Below are 13,354 nucleotides of genomic sequence, written 5' to 3'. Positions count from 1 at the left end.
TTTGATGAAACTGGGGCTGTTACTGACTGATAAAAAATGTGACTGAAGTGTAACCAAAATAGCTACAATTTTTACACCTCAGCAGTTTTCCCCTGAGTAGGACTGTCATTATAATTGTTTCTCTCTCTACACCTTTTTTCCCATTAAAAAAGGACAGTTGCTAACTGCTTATGCATGAGAAAATTAATAATGATATGAAAAAGACATTACTTTTTGTTTTACAAACCTTACTTCATGCAGCCAGATGAGAACACTAAGAGTGTGTAGGTAATTGGCTTTCCTGCACCCTGTGTTTTTAATTGCCTGGATATGCAGTCAGCTCAAGGTACATTTCTTATGCTCTAATGAGTTTTAACATAAAGGTTTATTTCTAGGGAGATCAGCATTGTAAGAGCTTTTCAGCTGTCTTATAAAAATACTTTAAAGTAACACATTGGTACCTAAACCTTGCCACCCAAGAAATTAAGCACAGAATTTATTATGTAATTGTGTATTTTACCTAACAACATCAAGGTGGCTTTTGAAAAAAATGTAGCATTCCCCAGAGTTTCTTTATACCATGGCAGTAGGTTGACATTGATTCAGGAATTGTTATAATTTAGATAAAGTTTGAGAGATGTCATTTCAGAAGAAAAAACTTATTTAATCCTTATGTAATTTTTAATTCACTCTTTGCTTTTATTTGTGACTTGAAACAGTAAGTAAATAAAGCTCTTCTTTCCTGACAAAATGTTTTGGATAAAAGACATCTACATGAATGCAATCTGAGGAGTTTTAAGGGCATGTCATATCTCAGCTGAAAAACCCCCATCTAGTTGTACTGTACAAATGAGTGCAGCACATGCATAGAGTATACATGAACATTTCATTAGTGTTGCTGCCAGAGTAAATAGACAGCAGTTTTGAATTACCTCTGCTATCCATATTTATAGAAGGTATTCAAACACATGGTTGTGTTAGATGTTGTTTGGGTTTGTACCTTCCTCTGATATAGCTGTGACTTTGACTATGTCATTTAACTACATCCAGCTCTTTTCCCACTTGTGAAGAGAGATGGTAATGGTTTTCTTCAGATGGAAGTTACAAAGTCTGTAGATGGCTCAAGCTCTTGAGTAGGAAGGATTTCTATGCTAGAGTTAAGAAAGACAGTGCAAGCATCTGCTGTGACACTGCTGTGAGCTCTCTTCATTGTCTTGTCCCACACTGATCTGCTAAGTGAACTTGTCACTAAGAGCCAAGTAACTTAAACTTCACTAAATAAAAAGTAGTAATTGTATTTACCCATCTTTGTCAAAAATTTTTGTACCTGCATATGCAATGAGCCTGAGGACATCTATTTTTGTGGTTGAAGATTTTGCCAGTTTGCCTCTCTCCCCACCCATTTTAAGTGTGTATGAATAGTCATAATCCAGAATTCCAGTCTGCACATATTGGATGCATTTTGATTCGTTTAATTCTTTTTAATTTCAGTCAAGTTTCATTGCAGCAAAGGATCTCAAGTCTGAGTCTATTCCAAATAACCTGTTAAGAATTGTAGGAGGTCACGGTGGTTTACATTCAAAGCAGAAGGTCTGATTTTAGTTAACTGTAATAGTAGCCAACTGCCTCTGGTAATTGTACATAATTTCTGTATTTCTGTAAATACGTATTTGTCTGTGATACTACTGCATATGCTGTATTTCAGGAAAAGCAGAGATTTCTGACAGATGTCCTACATGAAGTGATGTTGCTGGATGGGTTGGCCAGTTCACATCCAGTATCCCAGGAAGTGCAGCAAGCCTCAGACATCGACAGGGTGTTTGACTGGATTGCTTATAAAAAGGTGAGACTAACTAAGCTTATCTATATGATACAGATATGTCAGTAGCTATAAGAAGGTCATGTTCCATCTGTAAAAGAAATACCATGGTTAAACTACGTATGGGAAACTAATTTGTGTGGAATGCATTTGGAATATTCTACATTGATTAAACCCAATTACATTCAACATATCGAGTGTTAGTAAATGTTACAAATAAATTTGGGAGGCTGTCAGAATTCACTAAGAAGATTTAGGGCTTTTTATTGCTATTTATTTTGTGACAGGGTCTGCATTGTGTTAGATGCTTTAAAAAGCAAAAGGATATGTAGTTTTTGTCCTATTGAAACTCTCTAGAAAACTTACCAAGGGCTGAATTTAAATGTAAAGTTTTTTTCTATGCCTGAGAGTTTACTGTCAGCTAGTGAAAACTCTGAAGTCATTGCTGAACACTGAGAGTGGAAAAACTGCCTTCTGGTGTGGTGAAGGAATATATATTAAATTCAATCAATTTTAAATTGCATTTCAATGATTCAAAAGTCTTCGGCCAGTTTCTGGATTCAACAGCTTCTGTGCAGGAGTGAGAGGGTTTCCCCTCCTCCATAACATGACTGGGCTTGCTGTTAGCACATGGCCTGAAAGCTGGTGTTTCCCATCATACCACATTGCCTGCTCTCTGCTACAGTCTATGACATATAAAACTGTGTATCACAGCCAAATGTGTTTGCTGTGTGACACAGTGGCTGCTGCCTGCAGCCTTCCTGTACAGAACGTCTCAGTTCTGACTGATGATTCAGTCACAAGAGTTTCTTGAGTGTGGCCTTTGTTTCTAATATCTTTTCCTCTGCATCATCTTCTGCCTAACATCAGACTGTAGCAAGACAGCATAGAACTGACTTGGTCACTGAACCTCTTGTTTATCCAGTGCTCTTTCTGGGATGAAAAAGAGGTGTTATCCTCTCTTGTAGTCATAAGCTATTCCTAGACTGCAATAACTTCACCTTGGTCCTCTTTCATGAAAGGATCATATGCCTGTAAGGATGTGCAAATGAGAGAGTGTGTGTGTGTATACGTGACTATGTAATAGGTACCTATGATGGAATATAAAAACACAAAATACTTAGGACAAGATTTTAAAATGCTGCAGTTGCTCAAGAGCCCAAGTAACATTTTCAAATCGCTTAGTTATCTTGGAAAATGGTCTAGGTCTAGGTCAATTAAGCTATAACAGCCAGCAGCTTTTAGCATACTGAATATTACCTTTGTTTAAATCTTTCAGTCTTATGCTTTCTGGTGATATCTAGATTTTGGTAGGTTCAGAGGCTTATCTCACATGAGTATCTTCATATTTCAATCTAATTATTTTTTTTAATTTATACAGTAATAGTACTTATAGTTAACTGTAGTATATGACAATTTTATGAACACTGCAACCATCAAGTAATTTTCATTTACATTGAAATGACAAATAGGACAGTAGGACACATCTGTATACTGATAGCTATTTTATGCAGGCTACTAGGATCAGTCTGTTTTTTTGTGGAGATTACGGTACAAACTTTGCCTTTTATCTATCTATGTAAATGTTCCTTTTTCAGTGTAACAGTGGCCATGCCCAGTGGATACAGCAGCATCTCTCCACTTAGCTGCTCTGGTGGCCAATCCTTCTGAGTCTTAGGTGACATTGGATGTGTTCATATCAGGGCATGATCCAGTAAATTTTGAGCCCATTTACCAGATCAAGCAAACTACCTTAGGGAATGGCAACGGCAGAATTTACTTACACACCTTCATAGGTGGGGAGATTAAAATAACCATTCTTTCACCTATGAAGTCTTTTTTTTCCTGTCTGGTAATTTGTCTGTCTGCTATTCTCTGTAGCTGTTTATCATTTTGGTTCAAGATACAAGCTTAATTATATAATAGGAAGCATAAAAGTTTAATTAACAGCATACAAGCCTATTGTTTAATAGAAAGAAACCTTCCTGACTTACTTTGTAGCTGTTCTTTTCAGTACTTTCATTGAAACACCTGACACTGTTCCTTCTGAGGATAAATTAGAGCGAATTTAACATATCTCATATAGTTTCATTCCTAGAAAATGTTGTATGCATGCATGCATTGCTTACGCTGAAAATCAGCTATGGAAATAAGTTTATTTATTAGATATCCAGAATAGAGCCTATTCCTCTAGCTCTCTAGTGTCTCCTAGTATAAATACTGTGGTGAATAGTATGTTGGTAAAATCCAAACTGTAAAATTACACTGAAGGCTTTCATATGGTCAGGTGTGGGCTCAAATATTTTCAGGTGCTACAATGAGCCTTGCTGGAAGGAAGTTATTACTGGTGTTTCTGGGATGACTTTTTGGTTGTCTTTGGTTGAGTGACATTTTAAATTGCTGTAAAACATTAAGCTGTCAGAAATTTTTTTATCTTGAACTTTTTATCTTAAACTTTGGGTCACGAACATCAGTGAGGACTTTTCTACTGTCTTAAATAAAATATTTTTAAACAATTTACCACTATGTGCAATATCTGTCCTCTACGTGTTTGATTTTTTTTTTCATTGTCTTTTAACTTTTTTTTAAAATTTCCATCTTGTGCTCCCTGAGCGCTTGGATTGCCCATGTGATCTCTATTCTCTCTTCACAATTTTCTACATGATATTGAAATGATGAAACTTTCTCTGACACAAGTTTTGTTCAGTGAAATGACAGTCATAGAATGTCCTTGTTATTTCATTGTCTTTACTGTCATCAATATGGTATAAATCAGACACCATTAAAGTACCCATCTCTGCTAGACACTCAGCTGTCATTCTAAGGACATGCCTTTTTCTACACACTTCAGAAATGACCATTGAAAATGTGCTATTTGGTTGCCTCAGAGTTGAATATATTTTTCATTTCCACTTTCTCATCCTTGGTGATTGCATGTATGAAGAAATCCATGACATAAACCTCATGGCATTCAGGTAATCCCACAAGCAGAGTGAAACAGACATTATAGCCTAGCAGCACACAACGTTTTTCCACTTAAACGGTTGAGGGTAAAGTTTGCCTCTTTGAAAAGCATCATGCTAGTCATTCTTCAGATAGAAGTATGTAATCCTCCACTAGGGCCACAAATAAGTAGAGAAAAATGAGAAGTTGTGATAGTTCATTAATAAACAGTACCAGTAGATGATTCAAGGCTCTCAAGTTGCATCAGAGAGTGCATATGTCTTCCTAGTGCAGCTGGAAGTGAGATAGTGTCCTCCCACGATGACGGGAAAAGTGGTTATATCCCAAGTGCAGTAGAAAATATAGCCTGTTGAACACAAGAGTAGAACTGAGAATTGTTAAATCAAAGCAAAAAGCGTGACAGCCTTTCCACACCCGAAATAACTGACAGCAGGAATCATAGCCCTGGAGAGCTGCAGCATCAGAGGAGGAGAGAGTGCAGCAAGAATAACATGAGGAGCAACAATCAGCATGGAACAACTGACTGTAATAAAATGGAGAAACAAGGCAGCTGCATCTCAAAGGCAACAGCCAGACCCAGAGCAACCTGAGGGAGAGCCATCTCAGACAGAACTAAAGGAGTCATAGCCGTAGATGAGCAGCCACAGCCAGATAAGAGAAGGGATGAAAGGACACCTAGAGAGCCAGATATCTGAAGTCAGTTCAGTCAGCCTGCTGCAAGCTTTGAAGTGTGCTTGTTGGAGATTCTGGCAGCAATCAGTGCAGGCAAGACCATTATGATGGAGTGTAGCTATAAAAATACCCCCAAAAGAATATGCCTTGGTAAGTGACAAACAAATCAAAACAAGGAAGAGGATGACTGGAATAGGGAAGAATATTTTTTTTATTCCTTCTGTGTAAGCTAAATTAACCTCAGCAGTGAGATAGTTACTGACCCTGACTTTGTAATGCAAACAATTAATTATTTCCTAAACCCTTGTATGTATAACTTCCTTTTCCTTTTTAACTCTATGCCACATCTTTAAAATTTCTTTTTTCTTCTTTCAGTGTCAACTGATGGAAGGAAGATTTATTTCTGATAGTAATAAAGGGAAACCATGCTTCCTGCTTCCCCTCAAAAGCAACATTCTGCATTAGGAGATCTGTTCAACTAAAACTTTACACAAAGAAAAAATAAACAGCTTCCCTGCATTCTGGCAAAGGAGAATTTAAGAAAATGAAAGCAGTGACTCGCTCACCCTTTTGAGTGTAATTCCCTTTGAAAATTTACAATGTAACATGTTCTGCAAGAATGTAGAACAGGAGGGCTAATGCAGTCACTGGGAAGCCTTTCTAAAAGCTTCATTCTTTTTACTTAGGTTCCTCAGGCACTGGGAAGCACATTCACACTGAAATAACAAAATAAAACCAAACCAAAACAAAAACCCCAAACCATCACCCCATATTCTGTTCAGGAATAGTAGTTTATAAGAAAGCCAGTTCATGAGTGCAATGAAATTGTGATAATGTGCATCTGTGAAGTGACAAAAGAGTGAGAGTAGCTCATTACCAATGAAAGAAATGCTAGATAAATCCTTTAAAACTGTACAATAGGTTTTATTTTTAATTTTTCTTTTAGTTGAATTGATAACATAAGTTGGTATCAGACTAGTTGAAAGTCTTAAATACAATAGAGATAGCTTTGGAATCCATTCACTTGCCATGGCATAAAGGGAGAGATTTTTGTTTTCCCTATTTTAGCTGTGCTGTTGTCTGTGGATGCCATTAAGTCCAAAGGGTGAACATTTGTGTGATGCTGATTTTTCTTCCATGACTTGTGAGTGCAACAGGTCAGTGCCCACATTGCAGAAGGTGCTTTCAGGAGCCATTTGTTCATAATGCATTGTAACAGAGGAGGTACCTTGTAATGAAAATAATGTTTTCTGTTTCGATAAAAAGGTTGTAGGTTGTTACTGCTTCCTGTATGAAAGTAATTGAAATGCAGTCAGTGATACCAACAGGTTCAAGTTTAGAGCAGCTCCAAGAGTGCCTCAGAGGATGGAGGTGAAAAGGCTCCTAAAGTATGGAGGCTGTCCCAGTTCAGCCAGTGGGTGCCAATGCCTAAAGCTAGACAGGTGCTTCAAGATACTTAAAATACTTCTCTTAACTCATCTTCCTACCATCCTGACTCAAGCAGGAGCAAATAGTCTTTAACTCTTTACACTGGTTAGTGTATGCTAGTTATTATTTTCTGTAGAAGAAACATGGAAACTACAGTGTGTGGTATATAAGCAGCTACACATGGACAGTACTTCAGGACTTTTATGTGTTCCACATGCCAGGGACAATTGCATATGGATTTGATTGAAAATAATAAAGATGGAGCACAAATATTAATAAAAGCATTTTATTGTAAAGAAGAGTTCATTAGACTATACCTGTCCATCACGGTAGAGTTATCGGGAGGACACAACCTGTTGTGGTACAAGCCTTCTGCCTGTTTCCCATGGAAAAGTAGTGGCAAATGGCACATCCCTAGTGCTGGAGGAGATGATTGAAGCAGAAATGGCACCAGTGGGTCTAGACACCTTGCCCTACCATCCTTCCTTCCCCAAAAGGGAGCCATTAGAAGGAACAAAGTAGTGCATCTGTGCCTCTGATATTTTCATGGCTTAAAATAGAGTCTTCATAAAAACAGGTATACATGGAGGTACTTGCACGTGTCATGCACTTGTCTTTTCTGCCTCTCTGTTTCTGTTTTGTAGTGATCATTTTCAACAAAGGGCAAAGCAGAAAGTTACAGGTATTTTTTTTTTTTGCTGAAGGAGTCAAAAAAAAAATGCTGGCATACAGGCAAGGGCTGATTCTGCTGATACACATTCTGGTTTAGATCGATAACCAGAAGAGCGACAGTTACAAGTGCTAAAGTAACTTGGAAGAAATTGTAAGAATTAGAAATAGAAAATAAATTTGAGTTAGTGAAATGGAGTAAAAGGAACAAAAAACTTGACATAAGAATATGGTCAACATTTTGATCAGAGTATGATCCTGTAACATTTCTATTCAAAAGGTGACTCCCTAGAAAAACCTCTGGCACACTGTTTTGTTGTTGTTGCTGTTCTTTTTAAAGGTATGTTTAAGTACTGGATAACTTAGGAAGCTTAAAGGAGGTATTAAAAAAGAGGAATTAGAATGACAGGTTTAGTTATAGATAGCTGCAAATCAGTCTTAGACTAATGGATTGAGATTCTTATGTGGTGTTTAGTGAACTAAAAAAGGATATTAATTTTTCTTGAAGATTTTCATATAAAGGCAGTTAATAAAAAAGTGTAATGTTCCTTTGTTCTTGTCACTGGTGTCAGAACATGTAAGAGGGGTTTTGGTGGTGAGACGAAGTAAAACTCCTGTTGTAAGTTGAGTCATGATAACATTTTATCTGGGCAATGGATAATATTTTATTATTCAAGGAAAATGATACAACAATATCCAGCTGAAGAGTACGATTAGTTATGGTCATATACCCCTGAATTTTCTTCTTTGTGTCATGTTCCTAAAATTTTCAATGGAATTTATGACTAAGACAAGTATTTTGCCAAAGTCGTCTTGCTATCTGACCATTTTGGTATTATCCAGCCCTACAACAGCTGTGTTTGTCAGAATAGAAAATTATTATGATTTCCAAGTGGAAAGCTCTCCTTGAATATAATGTTGTTTTTTCAGTGATGTTTTGGCATCAGATAAATGGCCTTTCATTCTGTAAAAACAACGTAAGGTGCCTTTATGCGTCTTTGAGGATTTAGTAAATACATTACAGGTTTGTAGGTATTATTTGCTGATTTGAAAAATACTGGTTTACCCATGCTGTTAATAAAGTTTTAAAAAACATGTAAGTTTATTTTTTTAATTAAAACATATCCTGGTTTTATTGCTGAATATTAACAGCATGTTAATTTGTGAGTGTGCACTGCCTGATTAGCAAATATCAGTTGGAAATTCTGTTGCTTTAAAAAGTAAAGAAGATTAATTGAATGTTTTTTTTGCTGTTGTTGTTTTTTTTTTTTTTTTTTTTTTTTTTTTTCCCTAATCTGTATCATTAAAATGAAGTAGGGATGGTTTTCTTTGGGCTCCTTTTAACACATATAGTCTCTTAATTTTTAACAATTGTTACCAAGTGCAGGGAAAACAGTGAGAGCCACAATTAGCCAAGTACATAGATGTTAAACTTTATGTGTGTAGGGCTGTGGAATTTATTTGTGTTGCTTGTGTGCTTAAGGTACTTCAGTGCATCACTGAATGATTGCCTGGGCGCAAAGACCCTCAGGATAGTTTCATACTGTGACATTTGGTACCAGTATGCTGCATGATCTGCATATACCTATCTCCTTCCATACTTCTTCCCTTGGCTTTTATGTGGGTTATCCAGAGACAAAGCCTCTAGGAATTAATTTAAACATTGTACATTTCTGTCACAGGGAGGAAATTATAGGCACATGTTTACTCATTTAAACAAGTATGTTCTGTTACCCTAATCAAATAAGGAAGAATTTGCACTTATCAAATTCACTTGCATTAAGCTTCATTTTTTTCTTGTAATATTTGGAGGTGCCATTGGAGAATACAGAAAATAGCTACGCTGTTGTATTACAGTGCTCAGTTTCTGAAAATGAAAGAGGAATTTAGTGTTGGTGACTCATGATACAATCTAATTAATTCCCTGAAAAGAATTTTTCAGTGGGTACTTATGCATTTCTCCGAGATGAGATAGTTTTGATACAGACAGCTGAAGAATTCCAGAGAAGCCTTTGCAATTATCTCTGCTGTTACAGCTTGATAGAAGTGCTTTAGCAAAGGTCTCTCTGGAGCCTGCAACAGGATCATGTTGTAACTGATGTCATGAATAGGACACTCTTGTTCCATAATTGTCAGAGTAAGACCACATAAGATAAAAGACTGTTCAGATGATAAAGGTAGGAAAGTAAAATACATTTCAGCATAACCTTCTGAGTGAGAGCTGAGGAATGGCTGAACTCCCTTTGTGGGAAAATGGAAAAAAGAGAGCATACAGTGAATATGTTTGCTTAAGGAAACGCAGCTGAAGTGCAATACCTGTGTTTGAAAGTGGTTACCCAGTGTTCAGTTGTTCATAAGGGGGAATTCAGTAAATCCAGTGCACTGCATGTAGTGTAACATGTTACACTACTTCCACCAGTTAACCAAGTTTTTAAGTAATTCATTTACATATGTATACCTCTGTCTACATCTGAGCAAATTCTGCAGATGTGACTTCATCAAAACATACTTATTTTCTGTTAAATATCTCCAAGATGCAGCATATTTAATTTTGGGGGGTTTTAAAAATTTTATGTAATTCTTTTTTTAAATGTCACATTTTTTGCTACGTGTTTGATGTACATTATTCTTTTGCTTTAATTCATGCTGTGTTTTTTCCCAATAAGCTAAATTTCATGGGGTATCCAGCTGTGGTTGCTTAGTACCAACAAAGAATGATTGTTTTGAAAAATGTGACTTGGATATTACTTGTTGGCTAGTGTTCACATTACAAAATTAAAGTGCAAATGTGCATTCTTCGTATAAATGCTTGGTAACATGCTCTTCTAATATTTGAAATGAACTTAGACTCACAAAATTACCCAAGTTTTTGAGAACTAAAGAGTAATATATGAATTCAAGAAATTGAAGCTGAAATGAAATGATACTCACCCATTTAGAAGCCCATTTAATTGTGGATATCCTTAGGCTTCTATTTGACAGAGAACTGTAAAAATATGTTCAACATTTAAAAGAAAAAAACACAACCTGTATGCTGTTTTTATTACATTCGCAGTTCTAAAAGAATATCCTTCTTTGTATGTTTCATGAAGAAATGATACGTTTCAACCAGTACTTAAAACACATAAGCCAAAAATAGGAAGTTCTTCTGTGTTCTGAGGTGATTCTGATGAGCTAGTAGAGTAGGCCTGATTTGACTGTATGCAACAGGTATGGCTCTGACTTATGTAGTGAGGGACCAAATCATGGTCAAAGTATAAAATGGGGACTGGGATTTTTAAGTGACGGAGCCTTCCCCGGATTGGGGTGACTCCAGATGGTGGTAAAGTCTCTCCTCCAACCCGTGCCTTCAAAGAAAGACTCAGTAGTCTTCAGTCGTCTGGTCTCAAGGCAGTTTATTGCATGTTATCTCAAGGCACACAGACTCCCTGACATTGTCCCTGACTCTGTCTGTCCCCGTCTCTGGCTGTCCCCGTCTCTCCTCCCCGAAGGGAGGGTGCCATCTTTTATATCACACATTACGTATTAGGTGTTTATAGTTTTTTCCCAATGCTTACTACCTATGTTGAACAGTGACTTTCTACTCTAAACCAATCTGTGAGTGCCAACACCACCAAGAACATGGAGAATAGGAAGAAGAAAGAAGGAGGACAGGGCACGCCCAAATCCCTCCATCTTAGAACCTCTGACCCCCATGTACAAACCTCAGACCCCCCTGTACAAGGCCTAAAACCCCCCTGTACAGCACTCAAAAATCCTACCTTTCACCTTGTGACTACTTCTATTATAATATCTAAACTTTTGTGATTTCTTGTTCTTCCTGCAAGGTTGGTAAATTGTTCCATGGGTCAAGCTCAAGACCACAGGGGTCCCTGGCCGCCTGCCAGGGTCTCAGAGGCTTCTGCCCTGGGCCCAGAACATCCAAGAGTGTCTGAGGGACACCTTGGGTTCCGACATTTAAGGATCTCCCAGAGGAGTGCAATGAATTTTTTGCATTGGATGTTCCTGCTGAAGAATGGGTTAATTCCCATGCTCAGTTTATTCTTTGTAATAGGTTGCAGAAACCATCAATTTGAGGTAGGTGTGCGGGAAACATTACCTAAAAGAACTGTTAGCTGTTAGAAAGTTTGCAGATCTGAGTGGCATCCACTTGCTTCTGCTAAGGGTAACCAGATACGGAGCTGCAGAACTTCTGGCAGTGGGATGTAGACCATCCTAACAAATAATTGCTATGCCAGAGAATTGCTTGAGAGCTAAAGGCTGGTGAGTTTGTCTTCCTTCTCCAGTGAGATGGGAACTCTATAGGGTATAAAGAGTACGATAAGTCAGCACATGGATTAATATGGATGGTTATCACTGCTGCAAAGGGGAATTCATTCTTACTATCTAGCTGGAGTTCTTGAGGGGAGAGTGAGAATGGATTTTAAAAAAGTTTTTGACAAGGCACGCCGCCTATAGCTCAGGGTAAATAATTTAAGGAGAGAACTACTTAATGTGTGTGTACAGTAGCTGATTAATTAAAAACCACCCATACTAGTATACATCAGGTATATACTAGTAGCCATGAAATTTTGTATATTGATTCTCATCTTAAATCAGGAGGTCTTTATGAAAGAATGATGCCTTTGTGTGAGCCTGTGTGTGGTCTGAGTCTTGTTTTAATCAGTGAAAAGGAAGCTGATTATAAGAACTTACTATTAACAATAATATAGATAACAATAGATAACAATAGCTCTAACAATATGAATAAAATTTAGTGTAATTGAGGCAGAGGATAGAGTAATTCACATTTCTCTTAGCTAGAGAGAAGGTGACCTTAATCCTGAATTGCAGGTTTATCAGCACACAGAAAAATAACTGTAGGCCTTCTGTTTGTGTCCCACTGAATTTGGAAGACAGTTTATGTGTTATTACATATTAATCAAGACTGATTTTGAACTGCCACAGACTACAGCACAATAGAAGAAAGTTAATAAATCACCCGTATTTAGTGTTGGTTTTGGTTTTGTTTATTTAATGAGCAGAAGAAGCAAAATGGATAGGTGGAGATTTTGTGGAAAATGGATGTATTAAATTTCTGTTTTAGAACCTCAGTTAGGTAATTTTTTCTGGTAGTCCAGTGTTCCCTTCCTCAGCATCTCACTCCCTCTTTACACCTTGGATACTATGGAGGTGTTTTTCTTACCAGGATCGTTCCTGATTTTAGCTTTTGTGTCACAAAAGTATTTTTATGAACTAAATCAAACCACTTTAATTCCTAAAGAAGGGTGGCAAGGTGTACATTCAGTGAAGAAGAGATAAATTGAGGTCTGTGTAATTACTGTGATTGATGTTACATGAGATAAATTGATTGGTTAGCCTGCAAGATGCTGTATTGGCCTTTGCAAACTCGAGGAGGTGTTTTCCCACTGTTGACTTTTTCATAGTTTTTAATATTGTTTTGTAATTTACAGGGTAAAATATCTTCAGAGAGATTGATGTCATCTCACTTGAGATGGTCACCATGTAGACACCTGCAACTGAGTAGTTCTCCATCTCCCTGTATCATCAGTGAAGATAAACAGGCATCTTTAGGGTGAAATTCATTTATCCTATTTTAGATGCATAACTTTGGATGAATCAGGATGAACTGAAGTGCTTGTTTCTCTCTCCTTTGCCTTTAAAGAAGGTCCAGGCATCTGCCTCAGCTGTGTATAACTACGTAAGCATCACTTAGCCACAATGTAGGTATTTGTAGTCAGATGAATCTCAGTCCTATGGTTAAAACAAAAACAGGAAGCACACAAAACCACAACTAAAAAGAAAAATACGCAGGAAAAAAAA

At 37.1% G+C, this 13,354-nt stretch overlaps 1 protein-coding gene across 1 annotated transcript in view; it reads left to right on the top strand.

Moving 5' to 3' along the window:
* TRHDE (thyrotropin releasing hormone degrading enzyme) overlaps positions 1–13,354 on the top strand; it is a 207,960-nt gene that overhangs the window by 93,267 nt on the left and 101,339 nt on the right. The window contains exon 6 of the mRNA XM_053977659.1: positions 1,685–1,822. Within this exon, the coding sequence (XP_053833634.1) occupies positions 1,685–1,822 (138 nt within the window). The remainder of the gene's footprint in view (positions 1–1,684; positions 1,823–13,354) is intronic.

This window comes from Vidua macroura, chromosome 5, assembly GCF_024509145.1.
Source record: "Vidua macroura isolate BioBank_ID:100142 chromosome 5, ASM2450914v1, whole genome shotgun sequence".
NCBI lineage: Eukaryota > Metazoa > Chordata > Aves > Passeriformes > Viduidae > Vidua > Vidua macroura.
The sequence above is the reverse complement of the archived record's forward strand: the minus strand, read 5'-3'. Positions and strand labels throughout refer to the sequence as shown.